A 22,708-nucleotide genomic window follows, 5' to 3' on the forward strand; every position below is an offset into this window, starting at 1 on the left:
TGTTGTATTCCAAGAGCTGTTTACATCCTACCTTAACCCCTTGAAAGCCGGGACCAAACTCAGGCCGTGTGTGAAAAGCGCGTCGTTGCTTCATTTTCATTTTTGCATCCACTGCGCAGCTTGTTTCCTTTAGAACTCGACCAACGGCGTAGGAAGGGGGGGGGGTGGAGGGGGTTGCGGTGAGGACTTCGCTCCCTCTGATGGGGAACCCTGTGCACGCCTGTGATGGCCAAACTATACTATACAGTCCATCTTACCCGTCGCCATTGCGCATACCTAAACCAAGAAGCGCCGGTGGCAGTGGAGACGGACTCGGCCGGTAGGCTAGGCCTAACGCTCTTTTTTCCGGCATAGAATTCGCACAAAGTACGGGGAGCCCCACGCATCTGCTAATTTGTATCGCAGCTTTTTGCGCAGTAAACCGATTCGTTTTTTTTTTCGAATATTTATCGTCGTAATTTTTCTAAATAATATACTTCATCTACGGATATTTATTAACTACATTTCTGCAGGCCGCAAAGACGGACTGATTCTAAATGAAATGACTTGATCCAGCTATTCGTTGCCATGCTAACATTTCGTGACGTCAGCCTTGCAATGCGACGTTGATTTGCCGCACGGACTCTAGTAGTTTAGCTAATAAAGACTCCGCCATCATTCCGTTATTACTCCGTCTAGAATGTCGGTTGATACGGCTGTTTCCAATGTCAGAAGCTTCTGCCGGATTTCAGTTCATACCATCAGGCTGAAAAAAGTTGACATTTTCTCCTAGGACGCAATTATTGCCTTCTCCTACTGCACATACAGAGTGGCATATAATTGCTTGATATATAAACACACTACGTTTTGGCCTTTATTTTGTACGGAATAGCCAGTGGCAAGCCCTAGGCAACTGAATGCTATATTTTTCATCATTTAAAATATTTTTATTCTCGTCGGTGACAATGCCAGGGTAATGTTTTTATACTATATGCCACAGAAACGCACTTTATTATTTTTTGTAATGAACTAAAAAGCGTTTGATGGAGTAGCAGTAATCTACTCGATCATGTATAAAAGAATCGTGGTACCGGGGGCTATTGGCAATGAATAATATGGAATTACTCTTTATATCTGGCGAACTTTCCTAATTCCTAGCTTCGAATCAAACAATATGCCGATGCAGCATTGCATAACTCTTCTAGACATCACCTTATAAAAATTGCCTTGGGAGACTTGGTTCCATATTTTATCAATTCCAGAAGAGCAACTTGAATTGCTCCAGCTAGACGCGTTATGCCTCTAAAGTAGGAACATAAATAAAAAACACAGAACAGTGTCGCCCATTTTCTTTTTTGTACGGAAATGAAAACGAAGGAGAAATATTCGAGCCTTACATGTCATTCTTCCGCTTGCAAGAGAGAGATAATCAAACTTTCTTGTACGGCCGGGCGCGTGTTCTCTTCAGCCATGGGTGGGCGACTTCCTTATTCCAGGTAGCCATGGCTTGCAGCCGATGCCCGAGCCCTGTCCACCAGCAGGAGCTGGTCCAAAAGAATATAAATATTCTTCTGCCAGCAGCCAGTCACAACTGCCCATAGCCAACACAACAACTTCTGCGAGAATATTTCTCTTCTCCACGTGTAATTCGCCAGTGTACCGGCTGTTACAACGCATTCTTGCAGTTCAGATATTTTCATATTCTGCCACATGGATGTGTATCTCAGGGCTTAAAACACTCCCTTCGAAGCTTGGGTGCCAGGGTTCACACCGTCACACCGAAGTGGAAGCTTATTTTGTTTTATTCAGTCATTTCTTTATGGCCATGATCGTCTTACGTGACAGATGGCAGAGGGACCCATAGGCGGACGGACGGTTTGCTGGTTGAGTCAGCATAGACAAGCAAAGAAAACTATAATGCAGCCCAAACATGCGATAATGGCTTCTGCGTGCAGCCGGCACAAATAACTATATACAGATTTTGCAGAAACATATTTGAGGCCTTTGCTCCGCGTGCCTCGTTTCAGTAGAGAGAAATAAGACTAAACTTAATCCAAGCTCGAAAATTAATACAAGTACAATTGTTCCGGCGGTCAACGAGGTTCTCAAGGCACATCAGGAATTCTCGCAGAACGCGTTTTGACCGCGACCTACACGACATTAGCGGTGGGTCATACCACTCTGCCCTGCTTTGAAAGCGGACAGAAACCACGACGCGTTTCATGTTGTTGCGCTCTTCTTGTGGCACGTAGAAAAATGCAGTGCCTATGCATATGGGAACTGCACAGTGAGTTACAACGTGTTCAAAACATTGATATGAGACCAGTCTCTAAAATGAACATTCATATCAATAGCCTATCATAAACATCTTGAAACACAGCGCGAAAATGATGCGTACACGAGAAGAAAATAGGACCCACCCCAACGCTGACTCGAAGCTGAATTTTATTTGAATCTGCACATATATTCAAATACTCAAAAATTACCACTCGAGCTTCCATTCTCCATAAAAGACGCCGAAAAGCATTCTTGCTGATTAAAAAAAGGAACATGCATAATAGCCCCGACGTGTAAAGCTGAAATAATTGTTAAGGCATCGAGTGTCCTCAAAAAGTCGCAGGTTTCGACGCAAGGGCGAGACAATGAATACAATAGCAATAAATTGGAATCGCATACGAAGAAAGGCAAGCAGCTCACTCCTTTAGCAACCACGGCTGCTGCAGAGAGCGAAGTGACCTTAGTGCGCTATACGGCCTATAGCTAGCCCCCCAATGCACTTTATCATGGCTTCATTGCAAGCTTTGCCTTGAAATCACAGTAAGTACAAAACTTGAGCCCAGCAGTTGAACCCTCCTTCAGAGATAAGAGCACGAGCGCGGGCGAGCACGCCCTGTAGGTTACAGCGAGAGGACCAGTAGCGCAGCACAACTCCGGCGAAAGGACGAGGTGGGCAACGCCGTTTAGAGCACGAACTTTGGCTCTTGGCGCAATCTTGCGGGTGATAGTCAGCAAGCTTCTGCCATGCTTAAGCACCTCAGAGATCTGTGTACAAACAAAAGTAAACTTTGTGTATAAATAGCTTGCCGTTATTATGCAGGAGGGTGTATGCCTTCGTGGCTGAGCCGCTTAAGGCATCGCGGTGTGTAGCGAGTTGTCGCAGGTTCGAATTCATGGTCGCTCGCTTAGGTGCAATCTTCTAGAATATTTATTTTGTGGATTTTAAGAACATATACATGCCTACACTGATACGGAACGGCACGACGACGACGACGCCGTCGTCAAAAGCCAGCCGACAGCGTCCATTTATTGGCTATTGCAATAAATTAAAGGGACACTAAATAGAAACAATGAATTGGTTTAGATTGATAAATTGTGCTCGGAGAACTCTTGTGTAGTTTATTCACCACCTTAGGTTTATTATTAGAGGAGAAAACCAAGTTCAAAGTTTCATTTTTAAATTTCGCGCCGAGCTTTGTATTTCGTGACGTAAAAGATTTCAAAGGGCATTTACCGTATTTAGGCGCCACTGTCTCGATGAAATTTCCACAAACTCGTTATGTCAAGTCTCTGGCCCCCTCAGAGGATAATGTACTTCGATTCCACCGATTAGAAACTATGTAGGCCCAAGCAGGTGCCGTCAAAAATATGTGACGTCATGGCAAATGGTGCGGGAATTCCAAGGTGGCGTCGCCACCTGTATTTTCTTTTTGCGCGTTTTATCGCTTATTAAGCGTCTTCTCGCAGAAAGCGTGGTGCTTTTGGTATCGTGGAAAACTACTTTACTAATGCGAGAAAAATCGTTTTGCTCTTTAGTGTCCCTTTAAGAAGTCGCTATTACGTAGAACAATGGAAGGTACGGTAATAGACAGTTTTAGTTGGGAGTCCGTAGCAGCTCTGCGAACGCAGGCTGCTATTGGAAACGGCTGGCAGCGTGCGTCCGCAGAGTTGCTGCGGAGGCGCAACCAAAGCACTCTGCTGTACCGCTCGTGCCTCTTTCTAATGTGTGATGACGCCCCCTTTCTAATGTTTCACGTGCGTGATGCTGCTATTTTCTTCTCGTGCACGTGTAGATTTTGCGCCGTGTTTCGAGATATCCAAGAAACGTTGACAAGTGTCTGAGTTGTCGACCTTTCTACAGCGTACAGGAGCCTAAATGTAGTACGAAAAGTTCAATCGGTGATGTCATTGTAACGTAGATATATTTTGCCTTTTCAGTACTTCTACCACTCCAATCATAGTTACTGTATAATTTCACCGCCTCATTGTACGTGAACGCGCATCAGTTATGCATGGGCATTCTACCCTCTACGGGCTTAATTGTCTGCCCACTTGGCGTCATTTCTTACCGAGAGAGAAACAAACTTTATTTGCAAGTGTGTTTGGACCTCTCGGGTCCCTGGACCACTGCGCGGTCCCACGCCACGTCTACACGGTCATGCCTCTCACCGCGATGACATCGGCAGCCCGAGTCACCGCAGCAAGCTGCAACGCCGGGTCCCCAGACGAGAGCAAGACCTCCCAGTCCTCCCAGCTGGAGATGGCAGGCTGTCCCCGCGGGGGAGGATCAGCAGGGCAGCCGAAAAGAATATGGGAAAGGGTGGCGTGAGGTTCGCCACACAGGGAGCATTCAGGGGAAGTGCCACAGTAGTGGGACAACAGTTGAGGGGAAGGAAAAGTGCGGGTCTGGAGACGTCTCCATAGGATTTGTTGGGAGTGGGTAGGGAGGGATTGGGGGGGGATGTCCGACGGTTCAAACGGGGTATTTGCGTGAGCTCGGCAAAAGTGTGCGCCCGCTCCTTCGAGAAGCCCAATCGAGGCTGTCCTGAGCCCGGCATATTAATCCTCTGGCCGATTTATCGGCAGCCTCGTTTCCGGGGTTCCCTGAATGAGCCGGCACCCACTGGAGCTCTACCATGCGCGGGAAATTTTGCGTGGGGGTTCAGCAACTGCCAGGCAGGCGGGTGTATCCGGCCCCTGGCGTAGTTGTAAAGAGCAGTTTTTGAGTCAGTGAAGATGTACTGTGCGTCTGATTGGGCAAGGGCTAGGGCGATGGCAGCCTCTCTGCCTCCTCAGCTGTAGAGCCTGAAGGAAGGCGGTGAATCAGAGGATGAGGAGAGTAGGGTTGTAGGCAACTGCTACAGCTTGTGCTGTACAAGCAGCGTCTACCCAAATGGCACTGAGCTTGTCCAAACTCTGGTGAAGGGCATTTGCGCGAGCTACACGGCGAGCGATGTGATGCTGAGGATGCACATTGCGGGGCAGGGGTTTAACTACTAGAGAGGCATGAATGTGTCGAGGAATGGGTATAAAGGTTGGCTGATTAGCGGTTATGTTTATGCGAATGGAAGCGAGAATATGGCGGCCAGTGGCGCTCGCGGAAAGTCTTAAATACTGCGTTGAAGATGTGCCTCAACTAGCTCAGAAAGGGTATTATGCATGCCCAGTTCAAGGAGTTTGGCTGTGCTTGTGCTGCGAGGAAGGTTCAGGGCTGACTTAGTTGCGAGGCGGATCATGGCGTTCACGCGTTCAGTTTCTGTGCGGTTCAGCTTGAGATATGGGGTGGCGTATAAAATTCGGCAAAGCGTGAAAGCGTGTACAACTTTCATGTTGTCCGCTTCGTCTAAACCCTTGTGCATGGAGGATACGCGGCGTAAAAGCTGCAACACGGATTGCGTGGAAGCCTTGAGTGTTTTTAGGGTGTGGTCATTTCGTCCGGAATCCTGCAAGTAGAGGCCAAGGGTGCGCAGTGTGGGAGTGACATTATTGTACTGGAAAGACTTACCAATGCGAGTGTGGTCCCCACTGACCCAACTAGCTTCAAGTGTTTCTTACGTGACTTCATCAAATGATACGAATCCCACCACTCTTGTAATACACCTGAATTAGAGGCCCCTCATGTGTAAAAATAAATAAATGAATAAACACATGAATAAACAAAATGAACAAATACATAAATAAATATATAAGTGACTGTACGTCAGTTCCCTTCCTTACGGATTTCAAATGAATATTGGCGAGTCTCTGATGTGGCTGAAAGAACTCTTTCCATAATCACAAAAAAAATCCGCATTTTTGTCTGTATGTGTTACGTAACCGCAAGGTTGGAATAAATGCAATTCGACGTTTATGTTATCAGGTGAATGGTACCACATTCGCAGTACTAAACGGAACAAATACATTTTGCTCACAGCAGTTAACATGAAATGGATGTTTATTAGCATGCATTGAATGTGAATATGCGCCGAAATGCCCCTAAGAATAATTTTCTCGTTTTGAAGGTGCCTGTATTGGGCACTAGAAAACGTAGCACCATGCGAGCGCAGTAAAATAGCGTTTTTAACATAGACCAAAATCTTCCAGTTTTCATATGATCTTTTTATAGCTTTTAAATTGGTTGCATTAGACTGCGCCCGAGCCATGCGTGTTGCTGACACACTTGACACGATAATGGGCAATAGGAAATTGGCGGAATGAGATGTATCAGAAAGATTTTGACAATGCGATATAGAGTTAATGGTCAGGACAGTTCTCATTGGTCTCGTACATCTACCAATTTGCAATACGGAAACATTCAAGGACCAAATCGTTTTGTGAGTAATTAAAGGAGTCATGCCGGTCAAGTCCTGCATGATAACACGGCATACAAACTGTCTTCTACAAATTTGTAAATCATTTCATTATTCCCTGCTCTTATTAGCGCTTACCCAACGCAAACTGCATTATTTCTTTACAATACTGTTAGTCCTGCCTAAAACCTTGCTTAGCAGACAGATGATAGTCGCATGCAAAATTCTTTGAACGCAAGCAATCTGCAAGGGTAATAAATATAAGAGAATGAATGGACCATAATTACGCTTGCTAGAGTGAAATAACGTAATAAAATATCAATCGTGAGTAGCAATGCTGTGTAGCCTACAAAGACATCTAAAAAAAAAAACATGTGCGGCGCAACCTGTAGGCATGGCCACAGGTAATTCTGATAGAGCTGTAATTACGCCTATTCAATCCATGCATTTTGCTTCTGACTAGTTAACGTTGCGAGGCTCTCCTAAAATAATATTTTCTCTGCGGCCGATCGTAGAACTCCATGGTCACCCATCTGCGCAAACTGCCGTGTTAATGGCACGCGCACCCAGAATGCGCCTATACAGGGTGTCCCAACTATCACGCAGCACGATTTTAAGAAAGAGGGACGGTGTTACACTAAGCAAACCTAGCTCATATTGTTCCTAGTACACTGGAGCAGCCACCACTACATTTCTCGTTAATGTTTAATTATTTAGTCATAATTATGTTTGTAACTTCACTAGAACTCTCCTAATTATCAAACTGCCCTATTGAAAATCGTGGGTTGGTGGATGCTGGAATTCTTGGTGGACAAGGTGGAAACAATAGTGGATGTGGTGGAAACTGTGGTGGTCATAATGGCTGATGATGGCGGGAGTGGAAAAAATGGTGGCAGATGGTGGTGGTGGTGGCGAGCTTCTTTTGGTGTTAAGTGGAAAATGCTGGCTGATGGTGGCGAGAGTCGAAAAATGGTGGCAGATGGTGGTGGTGGTGGCGAGCTTTTTTTTGGTGTTAAGTGGAAAATGCTGGCTGATGGTGGCGAGCAAAACGTGTTCACCAAGCAAAACTTGGTGAACAAGCTGGATGACGGTGGCATGATGGAAGTGCACGTGACATTATGTGAAATCACTGTCACTTCTAATGTTTTGCTGTTCAATGTGTAGAAAAATATGTTTACAGTTCAAAGAAGCCAACGCCGATCATTAAGCTTTTCAGCACGCTGCCGTGAATGTTTACATTTTACGCACGTACTTATCAGGTTTATATCCGCGATGTGCTGCTCCGTTGTGATGTTTACAAGTCTAGAAGTGTCGGTGTGAACAGCGACAGTATCTGTGTTACATCGGCGCGCAGTTGCCGAGAAGTAAATGAGCCCTTCCAGCGGGTAGACCAGAAGACAGCCGCCGCTTGATACCATCACGCTAGAAACGCAACTCTGGCAATTCTTGCACACTCACTTGCCTCAGCGGCACTTTAAGGTAACAGTGAAAATGCGTGCGAAGCTAAAATGCACAAACTTTTACCTTCGGCCTGCGTCGAGATAAGCCCGACCATCACTCGTGTTGCCTATCCTTGAATATGGCTGTGCCGTATGGTCACCCAACCAACAGCACCTTATCGCCCGCGTCGAAAGCGTACAAAGAAGAGCCTCGCGCATCCTTTACGCACGCTCCATAAAGTCTCCGCCGGCGGACTACGCTACCCGCCTGAAGATGGCCAAGTGGCGTCCTCTGCGACAACGTCGTGCTGTGACCCAAATGCGCCTGCTCTGTCGTCTACTCGATGGCTCCCTGGCGGACACCCCCTTATCGTCAGCAGTACGTGTGAATAAACGCTCGGGTCAGCCGGAGCCTCTGCATACACGAACTAAGCGTCACGGCTCCTCCGCCATCCCAGCCGCCGTACGCGAGTTCCTCACTCTTCCCATGAGTGTTCGCGCACCTCCCCCTCGCACCAGCGAAGACTCCAAACAGCTCTGCTCTCTGTACAGTCGCCATTTGTCCAGCGATTCGTGATGACCTCACCCTCCACACCCTCCCCCCCCCCCTTTTTTTTTTCTTCCTTCTTTCTTTCCTTTTATATTTTTTTAAAATTTTTTCTCTCTCTTTCCTGCCTTCCGGTGACGGGCTAGCAGACGCACGCGCGTAAGGGTCTTTCCTTTCTGTCCAGCCTCGCACGCCACCGGAGGGCTCACATTGTTGTGCAAATAAAAATTATTATTATTATTATTATTATTATTATTATTATTATCATATTCTACCACCATGATTGCCACCAAAGGTTAGGCATAGCTTATCGACCGAGTCCGTCTACGTGTTATCGGCACTTCTGGGTTTCAGGATACACGATTCCGATGAGTACGAATGACTTTACAGCACAGCTGTGGCATCGGCTAACCTAAATGAAGCATTTTTTCTTGTGTACGGTGTCCGCACAAGAAGCGATCAGCATAGATGCGACGCGCTTCCAGCAAACGCCTCCGCTCACCAACCGCCGCCGGTCGCACTCGCCGGCGCTTCTCTGACACGTATGCGAGAACATAGACTTGTCAATTCGAACGCCTTACTGAACGAATATGATGGCATATTTTTCCCGCGCACTGCACTTGCGTTTGGCCGAGCTGTTCTGCAGTTGTAGCTAATGATACAGCGTGAGATCAGTGCGCTGGCACGGCTGCGCTGTAGGTTGCGCGAAAAAAGCATCACAATACTCAATCAACTGTACGCGCGTATTTATCGAATGACATTTGAGTCGACATAAAGCCTCTGCACATGTCGCCCTTTGGAAAAAGCGAGAAACGGCGATTAAACTTAGCTGTAACATTCGGTTCACTATACCCGCTCCTCGGTCCACTTGACACTTTTTTTTTGGAGTTACGTTGTGAATTCTACAAGAAAGTTAGCGCTGTTGCCATTATCGACGTGCCATTCGTTACCGGCAGCAGTTTGTTCGCGTTTAATAACTATGCAAATTTTAGTAGGATGTGAAGATCGCGTCTGTGTTCAGTATGAGACATACAAAGCTGAAGCCGAACGGTGTATTCGTATGTTGACTAGTCATTTTGCAGAACTCAAAGCAACTGTCAGCGTGAGAACTCAAAGCAACTGTCAGCGTGGCGTAGTTAATAAAGAAAAAAAAAAGTCAGCGTGGCGTAGTGGTAAAGTACTCGGCTCGAGATCCGCAGGTCGCACGTTCGACTCCCGGTGGCGGCAGTTTTTTTTTTTTTTTGCATACGGCTTTTTTTTTTCTTCTTTTTTTGTACTAATGCTTTCTACATCGCCTTCTATACAATTATTTATGTGTAACAGCTAATCACGATGGTCCCGACGCTGTAGAGCCGTTTTACGCTCCGCTATTCCCAGCATCCATCATACGCCAGCATCCACCGTACACCATGTGCCACCATCTTCCAGCACCATAATCCACCATAATGGTGGATGGTGGAATCCACCATCCCACATGGTGGATAAATTTTCAATAGGGTGGGAAAGACGAATGTGTAGGCACGTTCAAGTGACGTCTAACTACACTATTTTCAACAACGTACTAATTGTGCGGTCATTTTTTCCAGTTGATAAAGAACGTTCGCGAAATCTGAAAAATGACACGTGACTAGACTGTTGCGTGCACCACGAAGATGCACCCTCATGCAGGTTCACTGTGAGGTAGCCAGTATAAAGGAAGAAACGCAGAACGAAAAAAAATATGGATCGCCCTATCTGCCATTCCCCAGCCGAGGAAACGCACCGCTTTGGCCTTACAAAGTGAGGCCGTAATCAGAAAGGCGCTCTTGCCGCGCTATCAGTGAGAACAGTCTGTCGTGAGATCTGGATAATGATAGTGCCGTTACAATCGAGTGGAATGAATCCTTGCAAGACTGCGATCCTTGTTGGTGCACAACCTGCACCCTTGCCAAAGTGCGAAACGCTGTCTCTAGCAACGGATAACAAGGAAAGCGGTTGCTCGCAGTAAGCTTATTTGAGGGCGCTGCTTTCTTTTGCTGGTGGGAGCGTAGTCACGTGTTATTTTTTATACTCCGCGGGCTTTCTTTATAAGCCAGAAAAAATGAGCACGCAAGTAGTGCGTTGTTGAAAATAGCGCAGTTAGATGCCTTACAAATGCCTCATTCACATTTTGATAATTACTGGAGTACTTGTCGAGTTATCAAGATTATCATTACTAATGAATTATACCTCATTAACGAAAAAATAGTGGTGGCTACTCCAGTCTACTGGGAACAATATGCACTAGGTTTGCTTCGCGTAACGCCGTTCCTCCCCTTTTTATTTGTTCATGCTGCGTAATAGTTGGGACATCCTGTATATTGTTACATATTTCGGATGGCCGATGGTGTGCAGGTACATAACTTTGAATCGTTTGTTCTAAAATAATTTAGTTGCAAACGCAGCAAGTGCATTTTTGTCAGTGTTGTCGGTAACGCGTTACAACTAACGACGTTACTGGTAACGTGTTACTTTTTTCAGTAACTTAGTAATGTGCTCGTTACTATTTCGGAACTGCAACGGGTAACGTACTTTCATTACTATTTTTCGGTAACGTGAGGTCTCACGTTACTTTCTATTCCAATTATCCTCGCATTCGTACACAAAATTAGTTCGTCTTTTAGAAGCGCCTTTCTCAGAGCTCGCCCCGACGTTATTTTGTCTCTCTCTCTCTTTATCCGTACTGGCACTTTGCTTCAGTTATTTTGTGCCTGCTGCGGACTGCTGTCGGCACGCCAAGCGTTGATAAAGCAACCCCACACGGGGTCCTTTTTGGGCGGGGGAAATTGCAATGGGGAGCAAACCGCCGAAATTTATTAAACGAATCTGCTGTAGTTCCGGCTACCTTGCTATCGAGTTTCACTTGTCGTTAATTATCGATGAAGTGAAGCTAAATGGAGCCCTCGTATACGTCAAAAGTGAGCTCTCGAATTTCCCCGGCTTATGGACATCAAGGCTAGGTGTGAGCTCCAACACAACGAAGGATGATTTTTTCGGAAGTGCCTTCTCGACATCATCGCCATCTGAAGATGACAGACAGTCTCAGTACCGTTGGTGCCGCATGATATTGCGTTGAGCAGGCTCAAGGAAAAGCTTTCCGCGCGTTCACCAGCTCTTCCTGACAGTGATTACACGAGTAGACGCATCCGTCGAGCACCTATTTAGCATAGATGCGGACGTATTCGCTAAGAAGCGAGTCAAGCTGTACGGTGACAGCTTTGAAATGCAGCTATTGCTTACATTCAGCACTTAGTAGTGACATTAGGAAGTTGTCCCTGCAATACTCTAGCACTGTTCATCAATTCAGTATTCAAAATTAGTTTTGCTTCTTGCTACCTGCAACTGCGACTACGTTTCTGGTTATTGAATTCCTGCGAGCGAGGCTAACGCTGAACACCTTCGCATACACAGACGCCATATTTGCGGTAAATATACAAGTTAAATTGAAAAAGAAAAGTATCCATGCGCGCAAATACTTTTCCCTAGATTTATGCCGTTTAAGCATTTATTTACTGCTAAAAACTTGCGCATTTATTTTGCATATATTTTGTTCGGGCATCCGGCAACATCACATGCATGCGGCATTTTGTCGAACTATCTGTCAGAGCGACTTTCACGAGCGCGCAAAACACACGTGGCAGTACACCATACCGAAACTACAACTGAGACGCGACCGCGTGAGCGAAGCAGGGTGCCTGGCGAAGCGCAGTTCGGCGAAAACGGAATCTTTGAACCACGCGCGCTGTTCCCCATGGCAACGCCAAAGAGCTTCTTTTCTCTATGAAACAAACAGAAACAAGCAAGCAGCATTTTATTATGCCTCTCGATGCACGGAAGGTTCTTTTTTTATTGCAGCTAGTTTGATTACGAGTAATTAATTGTAGTCCAACTCTCTCACGTCATCGGATCATTTCCGAAATGTGCCGCTCGTGGCGCTCATCGTGTGATACATTTAGGCTAATTTCTCTGTCAGTAGGGCACTGCTGTTGATAACGTTGCCGTTTTAGACGTTGTCATGCATTGAGCTTTCACTTTGACATAAATTGTTACTTGCATTTAGTGTCCCTTTAACAGCAAATTATCAGCAAGATCGGTGCAGCAGGTGAATGAAAAGCAGCCTAAAAATAGTTAACTTGCACGGCGTTATAGGCCGAAACCGTGATACCATTAACAGGTACGTCGTAAATGACGACTTCATTTTAGTTTTAACTGCCGGATAATCATTAATAGCGACAATTATACAGGTATGTATAGGACGTGTTGGTATTTTATTCCATTAACCCTAGGGATAATGAGACCAATCTATCGCACTTATAAATGCGAAGCATTTCTTAGCGAACCTCTGGCACTTTGAGCGTTTCTATCTACGTATCTATCTATCTATCTAGCCGCTTACGTCTGGGTGCTCTCATGATCGCCTCCTTAACTTGGTGTAGACCAAAATGGGCGTGGGAGGGTAAGAGGATTTGACGAATATGATTGCGGGTCATGACATGAATAACGTTAAAATCCTGTCACGTACGACGTCGAACCCTTTCCACTAGACACGTGTGGCACATACCCGTTTGACTCGGGCCGCGGTGTATGGGTATGCGCGACAAGTGATTGACAGTTTATGTCTACCCAGGAACGGCGAGAACAGACATTGGTAACTACTTAAATGCTAGAGCGTTAAGGAAAACCAACATCGGCATCGTTGACTCAAAGAATGGAAAGAATGAAAATTAGGATCTCAGCAGGAATCGAACTCAAGCATTCTGCGTGGCAATCGGGTATTCTACCACTGAGCCACGGCAGGTCTATAAACTGGTTTGGAAAAACAGCTTACGCAGGCGTAATATCGGTGCAATGTCTATTGTGGTCATGGTTCTGGCTATCTAATTTTACAAGAAAGCAATAAACACTACATGATGCTCCTACGATGTGTACTCCTACGATACAGACGTCATATCAGATTAACGTCGGTAGTTCCAGTGTTGGCTCCGCTTTTATAGCAGCCTAATAAACATTACGTTTGTATTTCTATGATTCAGCAAGCTATATTGAAGCATTCCTCGACCCCGGAGGAATAAATTAACGAAAGTTACATATGATATCCACATCACCGCACCGTACAGTGCACTTCGTCCAACGGAACGACGCAGTGTCCTCTTCATTTCTTACGAGGCTGGGCGATGGGCTCATGCTGACCGAGGATGATGCCACATTGATTGACAGCCGCTTTGTAGACTAGGCTACGTAGAGCGGATACGCCCAGGTAGTCTACGAATACGACAAACACCATCCACTGATGTTGGTCTACGTAGCACTATCCAGGCCTACCAGCCTCGACGGCCTATACCTCACCAACGCGAAGGCTGACTTCAGGTTCCGACATACCGCCGGCTCTATCGACAGACAAATTGTCGACGAAGTGACCGAGGCATCCACGCTTTCCAACAGCTGTACTATACCTCATACTTCACTACACATGAACCCCTCGTCTCCGCGATCACGACCGGATCCGATAACAAGTCATGACCAGCTGCTGGTGCTCACTGATCACGGTGATGATGCCCTTGTTCAAGAACTGTCAGGAACTTCTTGCACACATGCACATGGGTTCGTGAAACGTGCGGGCGTTCTCGGGACACGTATAAGCACTACATATCAGCTTACCGCTTCTGGTGTTGGTAATACTCACGTTGCCTTTGGCAGCGTTACCCAACCGTAAGCAACTGGATATATAACACATATGCGGCTCTTCAACATATATACGTGTGTGCGTATAAAATTTTCACAAATCTTTAGCGTCATTTTGTAACGGTCGCTCAGTAAAAAAAGTTACGCCACAGTCACCTTCCCGCCGCATGCTTCGCACAACATCGACACCCACGGTACGTGGGTTCTGCCGAATTTTTTTTCTTCAGTGAAGCTTCCTCCGGCGTAACGCGTCGCCTTCAGCGCTATGATTTTTCTGCTGCCGTAGGACAGAAACATTTCGGAAACCAACAAAAAGAATAACCACGTTTACGATACGTGGTATCAGTGATGCGTTGAGTTGAAATTCGTTTCGTTCTGTAGAATATTTTAGAACTGTTGTTTCATTGCGGTTGAGATAGCAAAAGTTCTAGATTTATGGTATGTTTCTCCTTTTCTGACTTTTCACAGAAGTAGCTCTAGCATGAAACCGTGGATTTTTTTTCAGAATTGGAGCCGTATATCGGCCAATAATCGTGTCGAAGCGAAGTTGGGTGAAAAATGAAGCAATCCCTTCCTGAGACTAACTACATAACAGACACGCATGAATGTTTTTGCAGGTTTGAGAGGCACTAATACCTCACAAAAGTATGCTTTATGACGGCGAAAGCCCTCACGTTTCTTTTCGTCCCTTTTTTACTAATGCAGTACCAGTACCAATGAGACCGATGCTTTAGACAATGAGATCGATGCTTTAGACAGCCGGGAAGCGAAGGAGGTCACAAATATACACTATATAAGAAAAAAAGCTAGTACCTTAGACCCGGACGGAGTTCATGATTGCATTTACAGGATTCTCGGCATTCCGTGACACCACATTGATGTGGCTTGCCTTTATAGCCAAATGTTTTTTATGGACATAAATTCAGGCTTAACTCAGGTGCTCGTCATTATCTACACAGACAGAATAGAGATAAACGTGCCAAAATGGTAGGTGTGTGCGAAAAGGTGAGATAGAGCTGCTGGCAGAGCACAACAGGCGCAGGCGCACATTGTGTACCACAGCTGGAAAACGTTGGGCCAGAATTTTTTTCACACAGCTTCTGAAGTGCCCCTGTGTACCACTTGCTTCGAGCCTTTTCGTGCGAGAAACTTGGCTAAAAAATTACAGCTTGGTGCACTCATGAGACAATGGGACGGATGCTGTCTCATTTTTTCAGACATGTCATGAGTCAATGGGATACATACGTCCCACTTTTTGCTCGTAAACTAATGGTAACATTTTGCTGAAAAATGCCCCATGCTGTTTCTAAGCACGTTATTTAGATATTTCGCAGGCATATTTGAGGTTATCTGGCAAAAAGTATAGATGAACCCACAAAGGGTTAAACTACGGCAGTAGTCACTGAGAAACCCGTTCCTTTTGCTGAGCAAATGAACACCATAGACAGTAAGTCAACTAGGCCAGTGAAAAAGCAATCCATCCGTTTTCATGGATTTTTACATCTGGTTAGCAGGTAAACATTATCTTTATTACCAGTATGACTGTGATTTCAAGACACAGGAGCGGGCACTTAACTAAGCACTAAACTTATGTTTTTATCCATAAATACTCAACGTAAAACTCACTTGCTCGAGATAAGCCTAAATTCTGGGTCACAGTTGGTGCACGGCACAAGGCCGCACGTACAAAGAAATCGGGGGTCTACGCAACTTTGAATGAAAAAGCTGCATGTGTTCAACCAGCAAGTTAAATGCCTATGCGTGGTACTTTTTTACGACCTTTAAAATGAAACCTTAGAACAGCAATTTAGTTTTGTTTATTTAAAAACCTATACGCTCTTTTTTGTTTCATAACTTTTAACTTAATAAAGTCTCCCAAACTAAGAGCCCTTGGCACACCTGCGATCGTATAAAAATGAAGCATGATTGATTCGTTCAAGGGTCGCAGACTTTTACTACATGGTTTACCGACGGTTTCCCCACAACAATGTTTTCATCCCCCCCTCCCTCCCTCCTCCCCTATTAGGTGTTCAGAGCACGTTTATTGCAACGACGCCCAGTGCTGCTTCACGTAGCCGATGGTAGGTCTGTAAATTTCCTCGAAGTAAGGCAGCTCGGACTTCATGCGTTCGTAGTAGCTAACCAGCTTCGGGAACTTGGCGTGGTCAACGCAGTCGATCTGAAAGCAAGAAGAGCGACTTTTTAGGGGCGAAGCTCCTTATAGCATCACCTCGTCGGTCGCCGCTCCATGCGGCGGGTCCCCGCCGTCGCGTCTCCCGTATCATTCAATAGATGGCGCTGTCTCATAGAGATGCATGCAAACTGCAGTTGGCTGACGGTATACTAGATGGCGCTGTCCTATAGCGATGTGTGCAATATGTGTGCAAAAAAAAAAAAAACAGCGGCACCCTGCACGCTAGATGGCGTGCATTAATCAAAGTGGAGTATCGCTTTGATTACTGCTGGGCGAAACCACTGAACATTTCACGGTGTAACCATGATTGCTTCAGGAGCTTCGCCCAAGCTCTTCATCCTTCACCCGTGGATACGCTGTAGTTTTTTATTGCTTTGTAAGGATATAAGATAATTTAACGAATAATGACGCATAGGGGTTGCTCTGCTTTGCTAATTTATTCAGTTGCGCTGCTTTCAGGTAAACAGATTGGAAAAATCATAGGGAGAAACCATGGCGATGACAGCAAGAGAAAGACTAGAATAAATAAAAAATGCAAGAATTTGTTGCCAGCTCATGCAATGTCCTTAGTTCGCCAAGAAATTGGCAATGGGCTTTATGGCCTGACAAGCAGGGTGTTCGGACAACTACCCGAACATAATGGAGCAGACGATCGTGAATGCGCGTTATGTATGCATCAGTAGCTTATTCCACTCGCGGGTATAGGGACACTTTTCATATGTACAGGAAAATCGCATAATGAAGGAAAAAATTAAATCGAAACGTAAAAATTGTCATAATCGTGTTAATTAGCCGCTTACCAAGCCTCTGTGCGTAATGCGGTTGTTTTGACAGGCACGTAGCAGAACATTTGTATATTTGCAAGGAAAATTGGTTGCGCGCCAACACCAGGGCACAGAAGACACTCACGAGCGCAAGACACTGATTTGCGCTCGTCCGTGCCTTATGTGTCCTTGTCTAGTTTGCGCGCAACTAGTCCTAGTCAGAAAGTTTTATTGACATCGTTAAACGGCGCAAATATAGGTACACAAGGAAGGTAAGAATACACAGTACGAGCGCTTTTACACTGGATAGAGCCAGGCGTAGAATAAATATACTGGGACATGAGAAAAGCTTGGGATAGTTGGTACAAATGCAGCGCTCGTCCTGTGTGTTCTTGCCTTCCTTGACTAAGTTTATTTACGCTGCTTCAACGATCGAATTGTAGCCACTCGTCCTACTTTCTATCCTATTGCAGTTTTATTGACACTTGTATAGCTTGCGCGCCACATGCACCCGTACAACGATGTAAACAAGCACATAAAATGTACCTGCCTCTCTAGTGAACTAATCTTAAATTCTTAAGTGAAAGAGGTCAATGTTATTTCTTCCAATCGGTGTAAAATTTTAAAGGAAATATCACTGAAAAATGCAAGATACTGCAAATATGCAAGCCTCCGTGAAATGTCAAATAATGAATCACATAGGAACTCCAAATTTACGTTATAAGCAGGTAGTGGTAAAGTTGACCTAACAAAGAAATGTTAGCTATCTTAGCGAGGACGTCCAGCAGATGCGGGGCACATAGCCAAATGGTAACACATCAAAACAACTACACCCACACATTCATTCGCGACCATTTGTTGCTGTTTTTTAAGGTTTCATAAGCACAATTTATTTCGTCTTACCTCGAGGGCAAGGGTGAGGTGGGACACGATGGCAAGGTCGGCGAGGGTGAGCTTGTCGCCGACGGCGTACTTCCCGTCCCCGATGAGATGCTGGATACCCGTCACAACATTTTCTTCGTATGCGGTCACTTCTTCAGCAGTCGGCTTTGTCTTCAAGTAGAAGCGAGGCCGCTGCGAAGAAATGTAGCGGCAAACAATTAAATTATCTGTTGTCAATTTTATCAAATTGATAAAGCCGTAGACTTATTGGCGCCGAGTACTGGAACAATCGCTAAATTGCTCATCGTCACTGCCAGCGTCTCTTGTGGGTTACGCTGGCGTTGTGGGCAAGCTTAATTTCAAGTGTCTTTGGAGAACGAAAAGTGGCGCCGAATTTAAGCACTGAAATACTGAAGTCTAGACTACTTGATCTTGCATAAATGATAAGTGACTGCCGGTTAGGTGAGAGATAATCGCGTAAGCATCTTTGCCAACGCAATGACTTCCAACTCACTCATTCATAGCGAGGGCACTGACTTATAGGCATGTTTTTTTTTAAATGGAAAAGAAAGTTTACGATCAGTACAACATTAACGATAAGTGCTAACTGCACTTACTCACCCATACAGACTACTTGATATGTGAGGTTGTGCTACCGTGGCAAATTGTATGGTTGTACACTAAATAAGTGCAGCAAAACAAATAAGGCGAAGCGTTCAACTTACTATGGAGTAATAATAAAAGCAGATTTTGTAGTCTATGCAAAAGAAAGGCGTGAGTTTCCTTCCGTCTTTGTAGTAGGAAAAGAATGCACTCTGACCAGCTCTAAAATTTTGAGACAGTGATGTGATTACGAGCATACGAAGAATACAAGTAATAAAAGTGTTCAATAGGATAGCCTTCACCAAAAAGTTTTCTGATGTTCTGCAAGATTTCGTAATCTTCCGTGTTTTTAGTATTATGGAATATCCCTACAGAAACTGTTATTACTTATTGAAAACTGCCCTTTAATTGAGATATAAGATTTCAAAGACACATACGAAAACAAAACCAGATACGTTGTATGAATCATTAAAAAGGCCGAGTTTGTACCGCGAGTGACCGCACAACTCGATACCACACAGAATATGGTACGATGCAGTGCAACGGTGCGTTAAGTAAAACGTGCATGGTTATAGCTACAGCTTTTACTACACCCATCATTGTATTTGATTTAGTGTACTACGATGGTTTATGGTAGTTAAGGACCCAAGGATTGTGTCACCCTTTTTTCAAAACCGGCAGTTAAAGCCCCGGGTGTGTTCAAAGAGCATGCACTCAATTTTTTTGAAGGCAGATACGCAAAAAGTGCTCATGATGTCGTTATAAGCAGATACACTCAGTCTTTGTCGCCTCTCGTACCCCGCAAAAGAGGTTCGTAAACACTCACTTATTTCTGGAACGGTGACTTGGCCAGGAATCAGGTGACCCCGTTCTTGCTGTTTTTGCAGGCCATCTATCCTTACTAACGCTTTATAGTAACGGGGCCGTGCACATGAACTCGCGTTAGGCCTTGGCTAGTAAACCTGCTATGGTAGCATAGCTTTGAGCCCTGCGCACCGATCGGTGCAACGTGCGGCCTTAGGCACTCACGAGTGAATACATTTTCGGTGCACGGCCATGCGTCTGGACCATCCACCTGTTGTCGAAGTGTACTGAACAGGGACTGAACTTGAACTAATGACAATGAGGTTTACTGATGTTATATGTCTTGTGAACATACATAGGGTACTGCTAAACCAATCTCACAAGCGACTTGAGTTGCATGTTGAGAAAGGTTCTCGATCATCGCTGCGATATGTGGACGAAAATCGTGGACACTTACGAAGAAGACTGATGCCTGAGGATGGACAGTGCCAGAGAGGGCGGCCAGAGCCTGGTCTACGCGGGTCCTTGACTTGATGTCTTCAGGGTACAGATCGGATTTAGGGGCATACTTGCGGACCAGGTAGTAAGCAATCGCCGTGCTGCGAAGCCAGAACGACAATTGTCATGGCTTACAACACCAACGTGGTTGGAACTAAATCTAGGTCATTATGTGGTAGCGTATTATTTTTCTTGGTTCGAATGACCCTCTCTTTATAGGCGGTGGCTCATATTCCTGTATAGAATGACCTTTATAAAAATGTTGCACCTTTTTGATGTGCAGAGCTGTCTTACTCCCCTTGCTATGAATTAACGAAGCAAATGCATTAAGATCTCGTGTTCCTTTGTGAAACAAAACATTAATGAGAACTAACACACAATCAAGCCGAGGAATGCATAGCGAATAGTATTTGTAGTAACTGTGATATAAATAAGAAGAAATTAATGTGGACGCAAACATAACTTGCCGCCACCAGGGACCGATCCTGCAACCTTTGAACAACGCGTCCGATGCTCTACCAATCGAGCTACGGCGGCGGTCACCCTCTCGTCCACCTTATCCGGTATAACTGTGCATTTAAACCTGGTAGTGGTAATCAACACCGCTCGTAGCCGTGACGGCGAGTGTGGAACACACTTTTTTTGCCTGCATGGCGTCGCGTAGCACGTCATCTTTTCACGCGCTGGCAGCTGACCAATAATCCCCCGCATACTACCTGAAGGCATGAAGTCTAACAGAACGAGACCATTGCTTTGAATGAACGAATGAAGGCGAATTTCAAGGGCTCGTCTTTTGTACGAGATAAGTCGGACGGGGCGACTATTAATGTAGCAAGGAAACGGTTTAGGACCCAGAGTATCAGTCACAAAATGAACATACCTGGCGTTTTTTTTTTTTCAAAAAGAGCCGAATGCAGAAACTGAAAGTGGGCTAAATTTCACGGAAGCGTTAAGCGCGCCTAAGTATCTTTAACTTCTAAAACAGTTGGAATCAAATGGGGCCATTCCTGATTGTAACGTGAACTCAAAAAGGCAGTTTCTAATAAAAAATGAGCCAAATGCTGCATCTGTTTCAATCAACCTGAGCCACATTCGTTAAACCAGCGCTGCGTCAGCAATCGTTACCAAAACAAGCAACATGGTCTCATCCAATCTGTTTCATTTGTGTCTTCGTTGCTTTGCTATCGTGTTTACGTTCCACAATTAGTTTTTCTCGGGCGATTTGGCACTTACTGATGGACATGATGTTGTATGGCAGAACTCGAATATTTGGAGTAAGAGGCTGACTTGCCTACTTCTTTTTGCCTCTTAGCGTTTTTTTTTCTCGAGTTTAGCGCTGCAATATCACGTCCTTCTTTCGCTCGAAGACGAATATGGGCGCTTGGCAAGTTTCGCCCATATTTATATGGCCGTTCTTTTGACGTCGTGACTGACCAGCACGCGCTGTTCTGGCTTTCGACGTTAAAAGACCCCTCCGGCCACCTCGCTCGCTAGGCGTTGAAAATTCAAGATTACGATATACGCGTGGTTTATCGCTCAGGACGGAAGCATGCTGACGCTGAAGCGCTTTCCCATTCCCCCCTCTCTCTGGAAGGCACTGCTGACTCCGCGTGTGAGAGCACATTATCATCTCTCGACTTTGACAGCATTGCTGTCGAACAGCGCAATGACCCGTGGACTGCGTCTCTGCTAGACTTCCTCTCCGACCCCTCTCAAGTCACAGCGTCGCGAGTGCTCCGGCGCCAAGTCCCGCCCTTTGCGATTAGTGACAAGCTCCTCTATCGACGCAACTATGCACCAGAAAGACGCACGTGGTTGCTCGTCGTACCGCGAGCCTTGAGGTCGGAGATCTGTTCCTCTTTCCACGCTGACCCACAGTGTGGCCACGCAGGAGTTTTCAAAACGTACGAAAGACTTCGACACCGTTACTACTGGCGTGGCATGTATACTTTCGTCCGCAACTTCGTCCGCTCTTGCCGTGAATGTCAGCGCCAAAAATCTCCACCGCACATCTCCGCCGGTGAACTACTACCTTTGCCGTGCCCTTCCCGACCCTTCGATAGGGTCGGTATAGATCTCTATGGGCCGCCTCCATTGACTCCTACCGGCAACAGGTGGATAATAGTTGCAGTCGACCACTTAACACGCTATACCAAGACTGCTGCTCTTCAAACTGCCACAGCACAAGAGGTCGCCTCTTTCATACTGCACCGTTTTGTGCTGCGTCATGGAGGTCTTCAAGAACTTCTTAGCGACCGTGGCCGCGTCTTCTTATCAGAGGTCGTTGAAACATTGCTCGCTGAATGTGCTATTGTACACCGCACATGCACCGCTTGCCATCCGCAGACCAATGGTACTACAGAGCGCTTTATTTGCACTCTTGGTGACATGCTCGCTATGTATGTCACACCTGATCACTGGAATTGGGACCTAGCTTTTCCATTCGTTACCTACGCCTACAATACCGCGACGCAAGCTACAACTGGTTTCTCCCCTTTTTACCTCGTTTATGGCCGTCACCCTTCCCACAACATTGACGCCATTGTGCCCTATAGACCGGCCGATCTTGGAGTCCGCCAGACAGGCAGAAGAATGTCGCCAGCTGGGCCGCCACTTTACCTCCGATGACCAGAACCGCCAAAAAGCCATCCACGATGCCCAGAACTCGACTCCCGTTTTTCTTCCGGGTGCCCTTGTGTGGCTGTCAGTGCCGCATCGCACACCAGGGCTCT

At 45.7% G+C, this 22,708-nt stretch overlaps 1 protein-coding gene across 1 annotated transcript in view; it reads right to left on the reverse strand.

The window, feature by feature from the left end:
* LOC119391654 (uncharacterized) overlaps positions 1–22,708 on the reverse strand; it is a 65,354-nt gene that overhangs the window by 35,295 nt on the left and 7,351 nt on the right. The window contains exons 3-5 of the mRNA XM_049415358.1: positions 19,936–20,077; positions 18,093–18,263; positions 16,280–16,410 (exon numbers count right to left, since the gene is read on the reverse strand). Of these exons, the coding sequence (XP_049271315.1) occupies positions 16,280–16,410; positions 18,093–18,263; positions 19,936–20,077 (444 nt within the window). The remainder of the gene's footprint in view (positions 1–16,279; positions 16,411–18,092; positions 18,264–19,935; positions 20,078–22,708) is intronic.

Source organism: Rhipicephalus sanguineus, chromosome 4 (genome assembly GCF_013339695.2).
Source record: "Rhipicephalus sanguineus isolate Rsan-2018 chromosome 4, BIME_Rsan_1.4, whole genome shotgun sequence".
NCBI classification, from domain to species: Eukaryota; Metazoa; Arthropoda; class Arachnida; order Ixodida; family Ixodidae; genus Rhipicephalus; species Rhipicephalus sanguineus.